The sequence below is a fragment of the Mya arenaria genome, chromosome 13 (genome assembly GCF_026914265.1).
Source record: "Mya arenaria isolate MELC-2E11 chromosome 13, ASM2691426v1".
NCBI lineage: Eukaryota > Metazoa > Mollusca > Bivalvia > Myida > Myidae > Mya > Mya arenaria.
The window spans coordinates 23,782,448-23,802,387 of record NC_069134.1 but is presented as its reverse complement, the minus strand read 5'-3'; the positions used below and the strand labels follow the sequence as shown (position 1 = coordinate 23,802,387).

Sequence of the window (19,940 nt, the reverse complement as noted above, 5' to 3'; positions counted from 1 at the left end):
GGCGTATGGTAATGCTTACACGCAAATTTGTGTGTGACATTAATCTCTTTTATTCGGAAGCATGTTGTTTTTTCCCTAATGCTATTTCTTATTTGCTACATACATTAAGAAACTAAACAACGGTGTTATGAACTTAAACACATTTCTGAACAAACGAAAAAAACTTAAATACACCAATTTGTATCATTAAATCTGTTTGACAACATATTTATACAATGTAGTGGGTGGTTGGAGGTTGGTTTGTCCCCTACCACAACTCTCAGGTGCCAACTTCATTCTAGCGAGTACCAGACACAGCTGGAATTCGGTTTCGTTACCGATTATGCGCCAATTGTTTAGTCCATTAATTGATTTAACCAGTGTCCAACGGTGTTGACCTATATGCAATTAAAGGTTTGCGTGTCCACTTCCGAACCTGGTATTTGATACCTAGACTTTTGCAAGCTATCAAGTACTGGTCCCACCCGAAGTAGCCCTTCACTCCAGTGCGTATTAGACCAGGTCGGAATTCGTGGAAGATATAAATTAAGTGACAACTTAGCGTGTTCTTTAAACGCGTAAGCGAGATTTCCCCAAGGTGACACGACCTGCTTTTGGTTGGGTGGTACCAGACCCATCCATAGTTTTTTGTTTGACTTCGTTTAGGGGGCCAATTTTGTTTCGAGTCAAGAAATTATACGGGAGTGTTGACCTTCAAGTTTTCTTTGGCAAAATAGAAACGCTTGACCTTTTGACCATTTCAATAACGGGGATCCATCTAGCACAAAGCTTCTTTAATCTAAAATCAGAAAATGATGACGGTCTCTTCTAAAACGCCTAGACTATAAACTTAACACTTGGTTCTTATGTTAAACCTAAGTTAAGTCTAATTTGGTTATGGAATACAGTCCCCAGACCAATACAGTGTATTGTAGTGTTACAGTCCCCAGACCAATACAGTGTATTGTAGTGTTACAGTCCCCAGACCAATAAAGTGTATTGTAGTGTTACAGTAAAAAATATTATGCTATTTTATCGCTCAATTGTAGATTCAAATTTACCTAGTCTATTTATAACAAATGTATATTTGTATATCTTTGTTAAGTCAATTACTTACGTTTAATATGACTTTTCGCATTCATGAAAGCAAAAAAATCCAGGTAAATAGCTTTACGTTAAAAAGCATAAAAAACACGTTTAATGTTTATTTTGTGTTGTTGTTGAGAAATACTGAACGTATGAGCAAAAGAACACCAATACAAAAAGAGCAGACAAGTACATGGTGAAAATTTAACGTAGTTCATAATTCCCCATCAGGGATTTTTTTGAGGATGTGATAGAAACTAAACTTAAAGAACAAAGGCTACGGTGTGGGGGAGGGGGTATCCGGCGCACGTCCCGCCTTAAATTGTCAAAGTTTACTGTTATTTCAATGTTGGAGAAGACAGTAATAGAATAAGCCTTAAGAGCACCGTTTCGGAGTAAAAATTATTGAAATTATCTCTTAGGACTACCAAACCCCATGCCAACATTCGAAACTAAAAAAAAATCGGTTCTGAGATAGGGGCCAAATCAAAAGGTTACGCCCCTAAGTTACGTCCCCTCCTATGTGAAATCCTGGATCCACTCATGATAAGGGTTTTAGAAAGTAAACAATAAAATGTTGCAAGAATTATAATCAACTCGTAGTGTCATTTAGAAAAACAAAAATCAAACATTTAATAAAATGAAGAATAAAATTAATCACATGCTATACCTTGTTTCCGGTTTAATAAAACCATCACGTGTTTTCTGTATTAAATATTTGGAGTATAATAATATCATTCTGCACATTTGTAAACAAAAATGTTTAATTGGCAATATTCCACCAATTCATATGTTTGTTTCTGAAAAAATAATATAAAAATAGCTATATGGAATGGTCATACTATCTACATGTTCAAAAGGCATTGGCCCCCTGCGATACTAATATCCCTAACTTTAATTTTAAAGAATTTAAGTTTGCCCACTGATTTCATCTAAACATTACGGTGGCACAGACAGAAATTACTAAGTTGTGGCCACAAGTAAATAAGTTGTGGCCTCAATTTACTAAGTTGTGGCCACAATTGACTAAGTTGTGGCCACAAGTAAATAAGTTGTGGCCTCAATTTACTAAGTTGTTGCCACAATTTAGTAAGTCGTGGCCACAAGTTAATAAGTTGCGGCCTCAATATAAATTAAGTTTTGCGGATGCCACCTCTGTGCCATTGTAAAACATGCTTATTTAACCAGAAATTTAACTATGGGGTGATTATCAACGCATGTATGGTACGATCGCCTTTTCGAATACCAAGATTAAGTTTCAAAATTTATTTATAATAAACCATAGGTCGTAGACCCATGAGGCATAAAGTGCACAATGGTGACAAATACAAATAATATGTGTACTTGTAACATATTAACTAATAAATTTTATGACAATGGCTATCATACTAGACTGTTACAAAATGTCTATTTTACATAATGTGAAAAGCTTTGTAAACAAAAACACTCAAATTCTTCAATGTTCCTTCATTTTTAGTAGGGATGGAAACCGGATACGAAATCGGTATCCGGATATTCGTATCAAGTATTCGAATACTATCCGGATACTCGTATCAAATTGTTTTCATCATAAGTAAATTTCCTATTATACGTCACCCACCTTCTGTTATTTGACATAATTGTCCACTTAATTTATAATTCGTCATATGGCAATTTCACTTTTTCATTCATTCTTTCTCGGTCTTAATAATTTATAATGTTATAATCAAAGCTAAACAACTCATTTTACGTCATAAAACTCATGATGAATACCACATAAAGACCTCGCGAATTTAATAGTCACTTCGGCCGAGGTGGTTGCTTGGTTACTGCCACGTGCTTTCGAGTTTGTTATTTATCAGCAGGTTTCATGTTAAATGACGCTTTGATTATTTGATAGTCGATTGTAATTTTATTTCATAACATTGTTTGATTTAATGCAATACCTACAATTTCTGCGGTGTTTTGTAATGAAGGATATAATTGCGGAAAAGATAAGAAGACAAAAAGACGACAACACTTTTACCATCCTCGGATTTTGTGAAATACTTCCAAACACTCGAAGTCAATGTTGGAGGCATATTTCCGTAGTCGTGATACAGGAATAACGATTAATAATTCAAAACACAATTACAAGATGCAAAATGATGGACATTTGATTGAAAAGTGAAAAGATAAACAAATTTGTATTTATTGTTTATTGCAATAATTTCTTCATGCATATTCATCAAAAATACGATTGGTCATTAATAGCTTTGATTGCACGACCCTTAACTTGTGATTGGACGATCAATTCCTACGGATTAATGATCAATCCGTTTAATATCAACTAGTGCCAATAAGTGTCAATTAAGCACATCTGAGATCATAAAACAACACTTGTCATTGTAAACAAGGTCATAGAACTTCACATGGTGCTACACAAGGAAACAATATCACGCCTTGTGCAAACACCCAATTAGCAGACGATTTGTGACACATACCCGCTTCGCGACAGACACTGTTGATCACCTGAAATATTTCATCTGAAAAGTTTTATAACAATTGCTATGTCTCTGCTTAGCTATTTTATTGAAGTTTTAATTCTTAACGAATATTCGAATACCCATTTTGGTATCCGAATACTTGCGTGATATCCGGATACTCGGATATTCGCTTCCATCCCTAATTTTTAGTGTTAATTAACTCTATAAATTTATGCATACTACTGGGCTAGGATATCGTAAATAGTAGGATGGCCATAAAAAGTTTCGAATATCATTATACAATGGACATTTGATAACAAAATGGTATTCATCTTCTGAAATATTACATTGCCGTAATACCGTAAATAAGTCTGAGTAGATATACCATCTTTTACAAAAATAATAATCGATCAGATTTTGAAATGTTAATTTTCTATTAGCAAATGTTAATCTATAATTAAATACTATTTAACTCAAAACCTTGATCTTACGATATGTTAGAGTGTTTAGTTTAGTTACTAAATTATATCCCAACGATTGTGAAATAAGTTATAACAAATATAGTTATCCCCCTGGTTGGCACTTTGTTACGGGAGAGTGTGGTCATGTGTTGTTTGGGAGACCGAAGTAACAAGAGGAAACCCACTTGCCGGACTTGGTGACTACAAACCAAACTCACATGCACCCAGGCCGAGGGTGGAACCCGGGTCACCTAGGTGAGAAGCAAGTGTGCCTACCACTGCGCTAACCGTACGTAAGTTGATAAGGTGGCTCCACAATTTTAAATTTCATGTTTAATACTAATAGTAATAGACTGAAAATAAAATGCTGCATGTGCTTTTGCTTATTAAACTTCAATGCTACATTAACATGTATTTGAAAGACATTTAAAAGACGTTGCCTTTGTGTGATGGACTTGCTAAATCAGGATGAATACAATTTGCATTGCAGGAATAAACAACTGATATGACGCCGAACCAACACCCAGACCTTTACGTTAACCCAGAGCAAACAAATACACGCGGTCCTGATTCAATAGTGTTGCATGTTTCAGAATCAGAAACAAGTTTGCCACTTTCAGTCGACAAAACGCATTGCATTATTTGTCTGCACAATTAGGGCCGGTAGAGAAAGGTTATTACATGTATACACAGTGCAGGGATTCAAGCATAACCGATGTCAAACCACCCATCTCTTTATACTCTAGGTTATAGTTTGTGCTCTTAAAAAAACCTTTCTTCCGGAGTGTGTTTCTGTATATATGGTATGGGGGGGCTTATCATTATTTGTTATTTTCGACTGGTATTCCGATTTGTAATAATGGATGAGACTTAGTAAACTTAACGAAAATATGCTTTTTAAACCTTTATTTTGTACAGAAACGTAATAAGACATCATTGTTTTACATAGAATCCAACATAAGTCTGAGAACCTTACTTTATAATGTTTCATTCAACATTAAGTTATGACTGTAAAACGTCTCGTGTGTACTAAGCCGTTTGCTGTCCTCAAGAGTTGCCACTAAACAGGTAAAAGAAAATCAAGTATTTTTCACTGATTTTCACAGACCAATACGACCTTAATTGTTTGGCCTTCTCTTCATCTACATCAGCCGACCAGACCACAAATTTACTGTTATTGTGTTTTAGTGTCTTGTGCAAGCAAATGTTTACAGACAGTTTACACTATACAGAGCTGTCATGGTTACCTACTGTTAAAAAACAAAAACACTTATAAAGCATTAAACATACTAAATGAATGCATCCATAGCCACTAGAATTCATATCTTGTTCTGGTTCCCTGACCTTTTTAAAATTTCTTTTTTCACAGATTTCTTTTTAAAAAATCGCTGACCTTAGAGCAAAATCCATGGCTTTTCTAGGGTGTAGACAACCCTGTGGCTTCGTCGGTCGCTCTTATTTGTCGATACTTTACAACAATCATCATTACAACCATCATAAGTTACCAAGTCAAATAAAATAAACAAGAGGGCCAAGATTGGTACAAAAGAGCACATTGTTACTGTTAATAAGGTCATGAAGTTTGAAGTTAATAGCTCTTATTTTTAAACAACAAAATAATAATAAAAAATGATAATAGGGACATTTCTGTAAAAACAGTTGAAATGGGTCAATGGTTTGTGAAGAGAAGATTTTCCCTTTAAACATATAGTGAAAAGAAGACCCATCCCAAGCGGCCATGTAGTTTATGAATCAATATGGCTTGAAGGAATTTGAAATAGGGTCATCTTAAGAAACATTTCTGTGAAAATATATTAAAATTGTATTGTAGCCATGGAAGAAGACCACCCAAGGAACATTCCTGTGAAGTTTGATTGAAATTGTCTCAGTGCTTTAGGCGAAGTTGTTTAAAAGAAAATGTTGACGACGGATGGACGGATGACGGACAATCACCTTATCACAACAGCTCGCGCTAAGCACTTTGTGCATAGGTGAGCTAAAAATATATCACATGAGTGTTTCAACTATTGTATGACACACATTGACTTTTTCTGTCTTATTTTTTCCAGGGTGTCTTTATATTCTTCCATAACTGCGGGTCTGTCTTGTATCTTCGGAAATGCTGGTGATATCCCCTTCTTCATGCGATCCGCCTTCACGACTACCTGTTCAAATGAGGAGACAAATACAATAAGAGTACAATATAATAACACGTTAGCATTAAATCTTTTAGCACTCCTCAATCATTTAATATGTTTACGTTTTCAGATATTAAATACACGGTTACAATATCGTTATCAATAATTAAAAATATTCAATAACTGCATTATTCAATAAGTAGTTAAAAGTGTATCCCTCAAAATGTATGTTTTTTATAAATGTGTATGTATTGATTTTGAATAACAGTGTCACTTTTAAGTAAGTATATATACGTGTATCACGCTAGAGAGGGTTCCCTTTACAGAATAAATATCCCATGATATACGTGAATAGTTTTAAAGAGAGATCAAAACATTCAACCAAAACAAGTGGCAATATATAATTCAGTCGAACACCGTTGGCTCGAACTCGCTTGGCTCGAATTCCTCGTTGGCTCGAACTGGATGTAAGGGGCGATTTCTTTATACTGAAGGTAGCATTCCCACATGGCTCGAATTTTTCGAGGCTCGAGGTAATTTCGCCGGTCCCTGTGATTTCGAGCTAACGAGGTTCGACTGAATAGCCAAATGTTGTCAAAACATTATACTATATACCCAGAATTTTCTGCATCGTTTCACGTTTAAGGCAAGTTCCTTGCATTCGTCTTTGGATTGGCCCATAGCCTTACACGCCATTACCAGCCGGCCCTCCTGTAACAATAGGTAAATCTTTCATTCTGCCTCATAATGTTTTGCTTTGGCATAAATGACACATTTAAAAGTAAGACGATTGACAAGCGTTTTCTTGTGATCCTAATTCAACTTCGCTGTTGGTTTACCTGAACTCGAACGAATTTCTTCACGATTTAATCAGTATTACTAATCAGTAGGTCAATAATTTCTTTTATATGATTTCCGGTGGTTTATAGATATCTTTCAGTAAAATCAAACTGATGTCTTACTGTTTTGAAATTTTAGCCCGTGCTAACGTCAAAATCATACTCTAGAGCGCACAGGACTGGGACACAATTTCAACAACGTCATTTCAGAATGACGTTACGTTTGCATACAATTAAACTAAGAATAAATGTCATTTTATATCCTGTTTAGGCATGTAATAAACAGAGCAAAAGCTGACACGGAGTCAGCGCGCTCGACTACTCCGCCGCTTTTAAGTTTAAGTATTGCAAGAAGAGTTATCTTACTTGATAATTGAAGACTGTTTGATCGTTTGAGAACCGTTGTTTAAAGTGTCAATGCAATTCATTAAGTAGTGTCTGAGATATGAAACCTATGTGTGATTACATGTGAAACCTACGCCACTCGTGAACTGTAACTTTTGGTGCTGACTCGGTGAAATATATTGCGATCTTACACTGAAAAAAACATTTATCCTCTACATTTTCTGTTTTTGTTAAACAACTCTCAATGCAATTCCAAAAGTTACCGACAAAATGTCCTCATGGCACTATCAACGATTTGATTTGCACAAAATTTGCATCTTCATAAAATCTGTGATACATTACAAGATGAGGTACATATATGTTCACATATAATAATTTATATATTATATAAATATATCACTGAAGTCTGCGGTACTCATCTACCTTCAAGTATAGAAAGTTTATTAAAACGCTGTATTGAAGTAATACATTTTCAATTGATTTTTAACTAGAAATTGCTTTTTGAAAATGCACTTGAATCTCTCCATTGTTTGAACGTAGCTGAAAAATTATCAATGATGGACTTGAAATTTGTACTTTGGAACTGGAGACGAACCAACAGTATCCTTGAAGCTTGGCATATTCACCCGTATTCAATATTGTCAATATACTGCATAAGATCAGTGATCATAAATCGTTTTTCACCTGAAGGCCTTTGTGACCTTGACCTACTGACCTCAAAATCAATAAGGGTCATCGACTAATAATGGTCAACTTGCATACCAAGTATGGAGTTCCTGGGCGGAAGCGTTCTTTAGTTATTGAGCAGAAACCGTTTCTTCACCTCAAGGTCACCGTGACCTTGACCTTTGACCTAATGATCTCAAAATCATCTTCTTATCATCTACTAGTCATGACCAACTAGAAAACGAAGTATACAGTTCCTGTGTGGAAAAGATTTTAAGTCATTGAGTGGAAACCATCGTTTTTCACCTGAGATCACCGCGACCTTAACCTTTAACATACTTATCTTAGAATCAATATTGGTCATCTACTAGTCATGAATAACCTACATACCAAGGGAGCGTTCTATAGTTATTGAGCGGAAGCGAAGTGTTACGCACGGAAGGACTGACGGACACGGAAAAAATGTCTCCCAATGAATGGGGGGATAAGTATATTATTAGTATAACTATATACTTAAAGTACATTTTGTAAGCATATAATTTGAAATTACATTATTATGTATATCTTTTATAATAATTGGAATTGACAATCATCAAAAATTATGTTTCGCAAAATAAGTGTGTATTTTATATTATTCCGAGAATATCAACCTTTATAATATATCTTTCATTGAACCATCCGTCTGTATGGGTTTCGTTTTATTGAATACATTGTTCATACGGTGTCTATCCAGACATTATCAAGAATTATATACATGTAGCTTATTTATTATGTATGTTATGTTATGTAATAGCTGTTATGTGATGTTTATAAATAAAATACCTATAAAACAGATGATGGGTAATTGTAACTTTGTATGGAAATGGTCTGGTCCGGCCAGTCTTTTATACCAAGAAGAAATTCCGACGACTTCCTAACAATTTCCGCACAGGTACGGAGATTTCCGTTGGTCTGGCCAGTATTTTATACCCAACCTTAGTAAATGTGTTAGTGGTCTAAGTGGCCGAATGGGAATCATGATACTCATTGCAACATTCCATATACCTGAACTTAACAAACAGTAATTATGAAGTATTCCATACGATTATATTTACTTAATTTATGCGATTTTACAACAAGCATTCTTTACAACTTCCAACGAGTTCTACTTTCACTTCGACAAAAATGAAATATGTGTGTCAAAATGTCACAATTTTGCATCAATATGAAATGTATCACATACCTTATAACAAGGGTCACTATCCTCCCCATAACCCATTTTTAATTTAGCCTGGATCTCCTTCACACCGGCTCTTAATTTCATTTTTTCGCCTTCTGGTGTTGACATTGTGCTTGACAGGTAGAGGAACTCCTGTGTGACGTCATTAAATGTCGGGGATAACCCATTCCCATAATGCACCTATTGTAATGGCTACCGATGGGACATCTACGTATCGATGTTGTTTATATACTGGGTTTTGTGGTTGTCGCATCATTAATAATAATATGTGTGAGTTAATACTATAAACTGTACAATAAATAATTTATTTGATACATTTTTTGCCCCTGTAACGCAACTCTGCGCCCAAACTGGCTACTAATTACTGAAGCACGAAATGACCTCGACCCATGGCGTGCCTCGTCAAGATCGGGAGCTCCATCCGGGGGCCAAATTGGCTAAGTAGCCAAGTAAATATATTTTTCACCTTTTTATTTTTTGCACGAACGACTGAAGTTAGTATTTGTTCAGAAGAGTGGAATTGTGTACTCTTCAGCTTAGGAATCTAAATTTATTCAATGACACCCTTTGTTTTCTTTAGAAAATGTCATAAAACACAAAAACTGGCTAGGGGCCCACTCTTTTCCCCTAAACATTAACACATGCTTGTTAAAACCATAGAAATCATGCATGTTATATAGCTAGTCCTGGTTGCAATCATCTGATTTACAAAGTAATTTAACAAAGTGTAATTACTTATGTTTTTTTGTCATGTCATGCATTTCAATAAATTGATTATTTAGTAATGTAAAATAATAATGCAGAAATGATAAATCATATGGTTATGTTTCATAATAGCACATGTCAGAGAATATGTTCAGTATTTGTGCTGGTTAACTCATTTTTATGAGTGCCTGATTTGCAAGTTGGAGGTCCTGGGATGATCCTCAGGCTGGCAACACACTTTCCTTAAACATGTCCTCTGAGGTTTCTAATGAGGTTTCAGCATTCTTACCAACTACATGTGTAAATTAAAGCCTCCTACCATATAAGTCAGAGAATGTTTTATACTTTGTTTCCTAATTCAATTGATGGTGCATGTGAGGCATGGCAGACATATAGAGATTACTTTGTCCGTCATAGTCATCACTTTCATTTCAGCTTAGTAGTGTTTGAATTACTTGTTTAGAGTCTTTAAACTTGGTATAATAAAAATTATGGTTAGTATAATAAGATACCCCTTTTGATTTGGGGGGTCTATAGGGTAAATGTAAGTCACAGTGAAGGTGACTCCCAACAAGCAACACATCCGATTCCCAGAATTCTAGTTTATTATTGATCTGTTTTGAAATATATTACATTTTGTTCTTTATTTTCAGGTCCTGTTGCAAAATATTGCCATTAAGATGTTCTAGAAATGGCGTCACTTGATGATTTATGTAAGACTTTCATAAGTTAAATTATAATCATGATTGTGCAGAATGAAATCAATCTTTTTTAATAAGATTAAATGAATAAAATTATGTTAGTAGATTAGCTGTAATGTTTTAAAGTAAAAGAAATTTCAGAAAAATAAATAAACAGTATAAACATCTATAACTCTGCAACAGTATATACTTTAACACCCTATTACTAAAGCTCTTAGCTACTTGTAATTAAGAAGTAACAACATTGAAGGTCCAGTTGAGGTTTGAACTTGCAACCTTCCAAACAAGATGTTGTGGGTTCGATCTTATGATACATCTCAAATTCTCTAAATAAACGAAATTATGATTATGTTTAAACTAACTTACCAATCAAGTTTAATTGTGAAATATATGGCAATCAGTCTCACTCATAGTTAATTATAGTTAAATTATTTTCCATTCTGAAAAGTTGGTGTTCAACTTCTAAGCAGGCAAGGAATTCTATTTATTTTTAGTTAGTTGTACATGTAGCTCTGCAATTTAAAAATATTTAAATTTTATCCCTTTTTACAGGGTGTGATAACTGTGAACGGAGCCATGAAGGGCTTTGCCACAAGCTAGGGGCCTTGCACAAGGTCCAAGACTCCATTATCCCTTCACGGGCTAGACTCACGCTCCCCCAGTCCCTAACACTGAAGAGCATCAAAGAGAATGGAGTTGTTCGTAAGTACTCATTGTATGCTTATCTTTGGGGGTTAACATGGATTAAAAAGGGCTCAGTGCGGCAGAAAAGGAACAGTGTGCTAAGGGAGAAAAGGGCACATTGTATCTGGCTGTGAACTTATGAATTTGAAAGGAAATTTTAGGAATTGTGTTTAATTGAAGCAGTGTGAGGCTTCTTCTGCCAAATATGTAAAACTTTACTTGTATTTATAGTAATATTATAAGTTTTGATAAAAACATTTATGAAATATTTGATTTTCTTAAGCATTCAATTCTATGAAAGCAGAATGGTGCCCACGCTTGTCTCCATTAAAGCAGAAGTGTGCTCCAAAAAGTACATGGTGCAGAACCCTTTCATAACTCTGGCTAAAACTCTTCTATCTACTGGTGAAGAAATAGTAAAGTTATCTTTAGTTAGTCTTCATTTGAAGCAAAATGTAGCCTTCCGATGTAGCATTTATGATGTAATTTAACACGTGATATACACACACTGAAACTGATACATCAAATTTCTGTAGTCAGGGAGAAAAGTCCCTTATTTTTCTATATTTGAGACAAGAAATGTCATGTCTTTATTAGCCGTGGGAGACAATATACTGCAAATAAGTTCAGATTTTATAAAGTCTTTTTCAGTCTTTGTACATGTGAATTCAGGAATGGATTGCGGGATTGATGTCATTATTGGGGTATGAACGCAGTTGGGGTAGTTATAGACTCCATGCGTACTTTGACCAGTCCAATTGCCTTCATATACCTGACATCACTCCTGCAATTCATTACTTATATTTACACCAATAGTTCATTATTTCATTCAAAAATTGTTAAAAATGCTTCATTTTATTTAAGAAAACCTTACAGTAAACCTTTCTCACCCATTCTGTAAATAGAATGATCCGTCCGTAACTGGAAACAGTTTATCAAATGACATCACAATATCGTGGGAAATAATCAACCACTTGAAATCACTTTTAAACTTTAAATTGAAACACTAACGGCAACAATACATTCAACATATCATAAACTTACACTCTCTTAAATGTTGATTTATTGTTTATGGGATCTGGTGACACAATAATTTTTTTTCTTTGTATGCAATGATTCGGGATCTGAACATATCCGAAGATGTTGCGTTCATCGGATGATAACCACAATTGTGGAAAGGCAGTTCATTTAAGGAATGGAAGTTAAGGTGTAAATATTATATGTATGACACATTGTTCTGTTTGTTTTAACATCTCTTTGTTTATGATACCTACTATTTTCTTCCTAAAACATGTGTTATAAAATAAAGAACATGTTTATCAATTTACCAGTATCCTTTATTTTCCAGGGCAGGGTGTGTTTGCCAAGAAAACAGTACCTGTACGGTCACTGTTTGGTCCCCTGGATGCCCCTGTTATTTCAAAAACAAAGGTAGCCAGCCCTGCAGATGAAGCAACAACAGTTTGGAAGAAGAAACATGCAATGCAGAAGGCTATGGAAACTTCAGGTTCTTCTCATACAAGTGCTAACGAGAGTTCGGAGATGAACAATGAATCTACTTCACCAATTATCTCCCACATCAAATCTCAACAGCCCCAGTCAAAGATGATGTCATCGACAAGGGCTGCAGATTTGGCCATTTCAAGCATTCAAGAGCAGCTTATGTCCATTACAAGAGAAAGTATCAATCAGAGAGTAGATGCCGGTATTCTAGGATTTGCTCCTCTCCAATCTACTCCCATTCATGGTAATCACAACAGTTATAGTCATCTGCCACAGAATCTTCAAGATTTGCCTGGAATCAATTATCAGAATGGATCTCACAACTTACCAATCATTCATGATCAGTTGACTTCAACACTTGAACACATGCAAGGACTTGGACCTAATGAAATAGCGGCAATACATCATAATTTGCACATTTCTGATTTGAGCTCAGCCAATCAGATGACGCCAATGGGGGCTGCAGACCAATCAATATCATCCCAGCATGCTTTGCAGATTGATATCCAATCAGCTGAGAGTACAGGGGTAGCTGATTCTGCCCACCTGAATGTGAGTGACAGCACAGACAACCAATCAGAAAATGAGACAGATGAGAGTCAGGCATTGGACATGACCTTTGAATTCAAGGTTAGATTTTAATTATAAAATCTATAAACTTAATATTGAACTCAATACATAGGTACCTGTTTGATTATTTGGTTATCAAGCATTCGGCAGTGACAAATATCAACATGTCAAAGTTTCAAAGAATTCACTTTGTTTTGATTGCTAAATATTAGGTCTTATATATATATATATACTTTAGTTATAATGGACTATTACATGTTTAAGGTCTAAAAAGATATAGAAAGCCTTGTACCACTCGCTTCCATAGTTACATTGTTGCCCTGGTATAGAGGTGTTGACAGATAATTGGTACACATAAGTATTGGACACTGAAAATGAGGAGAATTTAAACTTGATGAACTTGTTTTCAGGTGTTGACAGATAATTGATACACAGATGTATTCGACAGAGAAGATAAGGAGAATACTAACTGGAAAATATTTATTTCAGGTGTTGACAGATGATGGGTATACAGAGGTATTGGACAGAGAAGATGAGGAGAATTCTAACTGGATGATCTTTGTGCAGCCTGCTAGCGTACTCCGGGAACAGAACCTCCTAGCTTACCAAGAGGATGGACACATCTTCTATGTATCCCTAAAGGTCAGTATTGTTAAAAGAAATTTCTGTTAAAGGTTGCTTATAGGTGCAATGATGTATAGGTGGCTGCCTGTCATTCAAGAGGTGGTTAGTTTGACCTTTACCAGGAAGACATTATCTTGGCCTTTCAAAAATATAACTTGGGAAAAGGACTTCATTCATTATTTAATAGCAGATCTCTGTAATCTAGCTAAAATAAAATTATATTTATAAACTGATCTTTGTCTCTATCAGCTTGAGGTATATCCATGTGGTTTTGAATGAATATTACTTGTGGTCAATGGAAAAATAACAAAGCATTAATTTTGCTCTCTTTGGACTCTGCTATGTTAAGTAGAAAATTGTTCGCAATATTTAATGGTTTCCAATTTTATCTCATCATCGTACACCTATCTGTTAAATAACAGCTTGTTATATAAATTTATGTTTGTTAAACATTGTTGATATAGCATTGGCTATTTAAAGTAACAATCTTTTTTTTTGACACTCAAACCTGAGCCAAAGCTAACCAAGTACATTATAATGAATGGCTGAAGAAACATCTTATTTAAAAGTTAACATTCCTAGGATGAATAAATCCATCAATACCGGGTATAAGGAGGTTTGATCTACTCATGACACTAGAGCTATATTTAAGCATATTTACCTTCTCCACCTCCATCAGTGTTGCTGGTAAACATTACTCACAGCATTGTTTTCTTTTATTTGAAATGAATCAAACACTATGAGATTATGGAAAAACTTACCATAAAGGTTCACCATGATGAGTTGGCATGTCACACAAGACCCAGGTCTGTACCTCAAAGGTCAAGGTCACATTTAGATGTTAAATGTCAAAATGAGTGCTGTAAATGGAATGTTCTGAACTGTTTTTTTCCCGGCTGTATTTTTACACGTATGCATTATGAGAATGTCAAAAACTTGCCATTAAGATTCAGTGTTGCAGGTTCTGTGTATGTGCATGTCGGACTGTGTGTTGGTCTTGAATAAACCATGTCCAGGCTGTATCTTGTGTACATGATAAATTTAGAAGTGCAGCTCCAATTTATAAATAACACCTAGTTGAACATAACTAAATGCTGTGTCATAATAAACAAATCCATGGTATTATATGTTGCAATTGTATGGTACAGCTTTATGTCTGTGTCAAAAGCTCTTTCAACAGGCCAGATATTCAATTTTTAACTAGTATGCTTTATTTACATTGCATTCTTTTGTTGGTGATACATGTATTGTTAAAATGAAGTTTTTTAATTCTAACACACACACACACACACACACACACACACACACATACACACACAGCAGTAAGGGTTAAACAACCAAAATCTCATAAACTGTTTAGAGACTTTATATGTAAATGTAATACATAATAAATATATAATTTTGTTCCCCAGCCTATATCTCCAAATACAGAGCTGAGAGTATGGTACTCGAAGGACTATGCCACGTCCATTGGAAAGGGTATGCTGCAGTCAGAGGATGTGAGATCAGGTGAGCTGTATGCAGATACGAGCTTAAAGTACCGTAATAGATACAGTACGAGTTCTTCTTCAAAAGTGCCCTCTTACAGATGTATGAAGCTGTTTCGCTAGGACAAACACCAATTTTTTCTTACATCTGTAATAGGACACTTCTGAAGATAAAATGAGTAACTGAATCTGCCTTATACGACAATAAGTGTATTGCATTTATGAGTGAGCAAATCTATTATAAATAGATAAATAAAAAAGGGTCCTGCACCCTGTCCTTTTTTGGTAGCACCCTTTTGTCCTCATGGAGACAGCAAATGCACCCTTCTGCCGTCATATAATTAAATATTTAAAATTGTAATTATTTTGTTTTGATTAAAGTTGTAATTATTTTGTTTTGATTAAAACTTATTTGATTGTATACACATACACCGGTAGTTACAAATTTTACATTATATATTTGGCAATAAAAACCTAATCTTACTTTCAATAAACAAAATTCTTAACATATGCTGAAATTAAGCTCTTCACATCCTGCTGCAATGTGCCTTTACCCCCCTTGGCACCCCTCTTCTGCAGCATCCTGTCATTTTTAAAACCTAGCTAAAACCAGAAAATAAGCACTATTTAATGTAGGGCTTATGACACCTTCATTTAATGATTTCTTTGAAGAAATGTCCTTTTAACACCAATTACTCAAGAATTAGTGTTTGACTACTTAGTAGTTGTTGGTGTTGTTTTATTATGTGGAACATTAAGAGTTAGAATGACTTCAATTGAGCTTGAAGCCTTGTACTTTTATTTTATAATATGCTACAATTTGTCTTTTTAGGAAAGCCTCTTCACTGCTTGCAGTGTGAGGTCAGATTTAATGACCCCAGTGACATGGAAAATCACTTCTGTATTGGCAAAACAAAGACACGTAGAAAGGGTCGCCCTCGGAAGTACGTCAAACCAACAAAAACATGGCGAGCAAAACTTGAGAAATCTCGTGCAAAAGAATCTCAGCAGGATGTTAAACAATTGAAAACAGCTGACATAGAAAATTCAAGTGCTCAGAAAATGATAACTCAGACTCCTAAACGTGGGAGAGGTAGACCAAGAGTGAAGCCTCTTGTCCTACAAAGTGAAAAAGAGAGAAAAACTCAAAAAAGGAAGGAAGAAAAACCTATAGTTTATCCATCTAGGATTGAGATTCATGAGACGGTTAAACCTTCGCAGCCGGAATTAATATCACAACAAAACCATGAGGAAGTGTTTGTTAATGCTTATGATGATGTTGAAGATAATGGAATTGATATGGATTCATATCATGGTGTAGAAGATGATGATGATGATGATGATGATAACGAAGATCCTGCATATGAAAAGAGCCTCGTGGTTGATGAAAAAGAGAAAAAAAAACGAGGTCCTAAGCTTACAAAAAGTCCAATGTCATGTCCTCATTGTCCGGCACAGTTTAACGCTGAGGCAGCTTTCCATGTTCATGTGTATGAACATACTGGTGTAAAACCATTTATTTGTGAGATTGTTTTATGTGGCAGGGGATTCTTGTCAAAGTTCAAGTTGGAAAGACATAGACTCATACACACAAGTCCTAGACATCATAAATGCCCTTACTGTGATAAAAGTTTCAATCGTAAAGATCACCTTAAAAACCACATGGTAACCCATGATCCGAATAAACGAATGTGGACTTGCGAGTTGTGCGATAAAAAATACTGCTACGTTTTTTCTTATAGAACTCATATGGCTATTCACAGAGCAGAACGGGGAGAAACATTAAGTTGTGGTATTTGTGAAAAGAAATTTGAGAATAAAGAACAGCTTCTCTTTCACTTGAAAGTACATACAGGTGCACGGGCAGCAAAGAATACCACAGAGAAAACACACTCCTGTCAAGAGTGTGGGAAGAAATTTTTCACCCTTAAAGATGTCAAGCGACACATGATTACTCACACTAAGCGTAAAGATTTCTTATGCCAACACTGTCCTCAAAGGTTTGGCCGAAAGGATCACCTGACTAGGCATTTGCGGACATCGCACACAAACGACAAAGATTCCACAAGTCCAACAGGTAGACAAAGGCGAAGCACCGGTGAAAGTAGCAATTCTTCACCAAGTAAACGTAAAGAGCGTCAAGTTTTTGCTGCAAATGTTGAACCCACAATGGTTCCACTTCAGATGTCAATAACTGGACTTCCTCAAGAGGATCTGACTGACCAGCTAGTTAATGGAGTTTTGCCTGCTGCTCAAATTTCCAGCAATGCAATAACCCCTGCGTTGATACAAAATCTCCAGTATGCTGTAAGCCAACTACAAGGTCAAATACCAGCAACATTTTATGAGGCAGCAGCTCAAGCTGCAGCTAGTGCTCAAGAACAACAGCAGCAGCAGCAACAGCAGCACCAACAACAGCACCAACAACAGCATCAGCAATTACAGATCACTCCTATTCATGCAGTACCTGCTTCTGCCGGTATGCAAACGGTTCAAACAAGTCTTCCTCTTCAGTACAAGATCAATGATGAAGGCTATGTGGTAAGTACACAGCAGCCTGAACAAACAATTGTCCGTCAGATCCAGCTGTCCCCAAACATGGACTATAAACACTTCACCCAGTCTCTACAGGGTAACATGTACATCACTTCAGCCAACCCCCAATCCCTACACCAAAACCACCAGCAGCAGGCGGCCACGCCCACCCAGCCCACACAGACTCTTCAACAGCCAACCATTCAGCACATCACCCATGTGCCCCAATCCCATCAACAAACTCAACACATCCAAACTCTTCTGCCAGCAAGTAAAATAGAGATGCCTGAAATCTCTCACACAAGTCATGTGGTAACAATGCAGCAACCACCCGAGTATCAAATAAGTGTGTCATCCGGCCTTGATCAGACTAGAGCTTCCCTCGTTGAAGCCAAATCTGCTCCTATTTCTCAATTTTCAAACTTGCTTGGATACATGGAGACAATACGGTTCTTGGAAAACCTTCCCACTAATAACTCCAATACATACTCCTTTCCTATGCAGCAGCTACAGGCTGTAAATGTTGAAGTTTCACAGGGACAGTTTATTCCTACTGGATCTGGTAACACTGCACAAGCCAGCGCAGCAAATGTCATTAACATTAATCAAGCAGATCTTGTGAAAGGAACTATCAATTTGAATCAGACCGATTTCTCTAAAGGTACTTTAAGCATTAACCAGGTTGATCTACCAAAAGGAATGGTAACTATTTCCCACCCCCATGGGGCAGTTTTGACCGCTCAGGATCTAAAGACAGTGGTCAGTCTGGCACAAAGCGGGACACCTCTACAGCAAGTTACATATCAACAACAATAGAAGTCCATGTTGTTAGTGCTGAAATAATTTATTTTATATTGTATTGTCAGTTGATGACAAACTCGTGTTCAATATTAATTGGACTTTAAACCATTTTACTTATTATTTCAAAAACCTGTTTATTTTTTTCAAATACTTTTAACTTATACATTTTCATAATTATATACTTAAATGTTACTGTTATTTGATGCAGTTTATGCTGCGTACATTTATTAATGAATTAATTCAGCAATTATTTATGATGTTTTAGTAAAACGATATGCCATACAAATTGTAAAGAAAAACCTGTTTTTGTCTGTTCTTTTTCATATGTAAATATATATATGTAGAAGAACACTATATCTATCTATCTTGTTGTGTTGTTGTATATGATTAGAAGAGTTTAAAGTATTGTACTTGTATGGTGAACAGTTACATGTACCTTGATTAAATACAGAATAATTTATAATGACAGTCAGATTTAAAAAGCAAACAACCACTGTATTTCTTTGCTGACATGTTTCTTTAAAAAAATAGTATGTGTTTATCAAATGATTATTTCATATCTTTGGTGCTGGTTTCCATAAAAATGTGCATTTTCTTAAAAATAAGATAGAAATTGTAGGAACAAGCTGAATTGCCATAACATTTCTATACGGACAAACATATGATAAAAAAGAATAATTGCTTAGTGCCATTGGACGGCTACCGCCTATTAAATCCTTTAATTTCTAACTGCCATCGGATGGCTACCGCCTATTAAAGCCTGTTATTGCTTACAGCCATCGGAAGGCTACCGCCTATTGAAGCCTATAATTGCTTTGCCATCGGAAGGCTACCGCCTATTAAAGCCTAAAACTGCTTTCTGCCATCGGACGGCAACCGCCTATTAGAGCCTTCAATTGCTTACTGCTATGAAAGCCAGTTAGAGGTACAAAGTACTTGGACCCTTACAGGTCTCACCGGAGTTGACCCTCTGTTTAACTGGAAAAAAATTATCGTTCGATATCTCAAGAAGTGGGAAAGCTTTTCGCATTAGACATATGTGGTTAGAGGGCAATATGGCGATTGTGCACGCCATTTTATTCAGTTAGTTGGACAAATACATAGTTGCTATGGCTGCACAGAAAGCTGAAAATATCACTCTAACTGGATCATG

General features: G+C 35.7%; 2 protein-coding genes across 5 annotated transcripts; one reads left to right on the top strand and one right to left on the bottom strand.

The window, feature by feature from the left end:
• Positions 1-4,861: 4,861 nt before the first annotated feature.
• LOC128214333 (uncharacterized) lies at positions 4,862-9,337 on the bottom strand. Its single transcript, XM_052920755.1, has 3 exons — positions 9,181-9,337; positions 6,724-6,819; positions 4,862-6,135 (listed from the first exon to the last, which is right to left on the bottom strand). Exons 1-3 carry the CDS (start codon positions 9,283-9,285, stop codon positions 5,995-5,997), a joined length of 342 nt encoding a protein of 113 aa, XP_052776715.1. The 5' UTR covers positions 9,286-9,337; the 3' UTR covers positions 4,862-5,994.
• Positions 8,991-19,150, top strand: LOC128214332 (PR domain zinc finger protein 10-like). Of its 4 annotated transcripts, none has more exons than XM_052920754.1 (7): positions 8,991-9,018; positions 10,536-10,595; positions 11,136-11,285; positions 12,616-13,400; positions 13,830-13,982; positions 15,377-15,473; positions 16,284-19,150. In XM_052920754.1, the coding sequence occupies exons 2-7, from the start codon at positions 10,574-10,576 to the stop codon at positions 18,800-18,802; spliced, it is 3,726 nt and encodes a 1,241-aa protein (XP_052776714.1). In that variant the 5' UTR covers positions 8,991-9,018; positions 10,536-10,573; the 3' UTR covers positions 18,803-19,150. The 4 variants fall into 4 exon arrangements, with proteins under 4 accessions (XP_052776714.1, XP_052776711.1, XP_052776712.1 ...); XM_052920751.1 differs by lacking the exon at positions 8,991-9,018 and adding an exon at positions 9,370-9,447 and having other exon boundaries at positions 16,284-19,149; XM_052920752.1 differs by lacking the exon at positions 8,991-9,018 and adding an exon at positions 9,383-9,626 and having other exon boundaries at positions 16,284-19,149.
• The last annotated feature ends 790 nt before the right edge of the window (positions 19,151-19,940 follow it).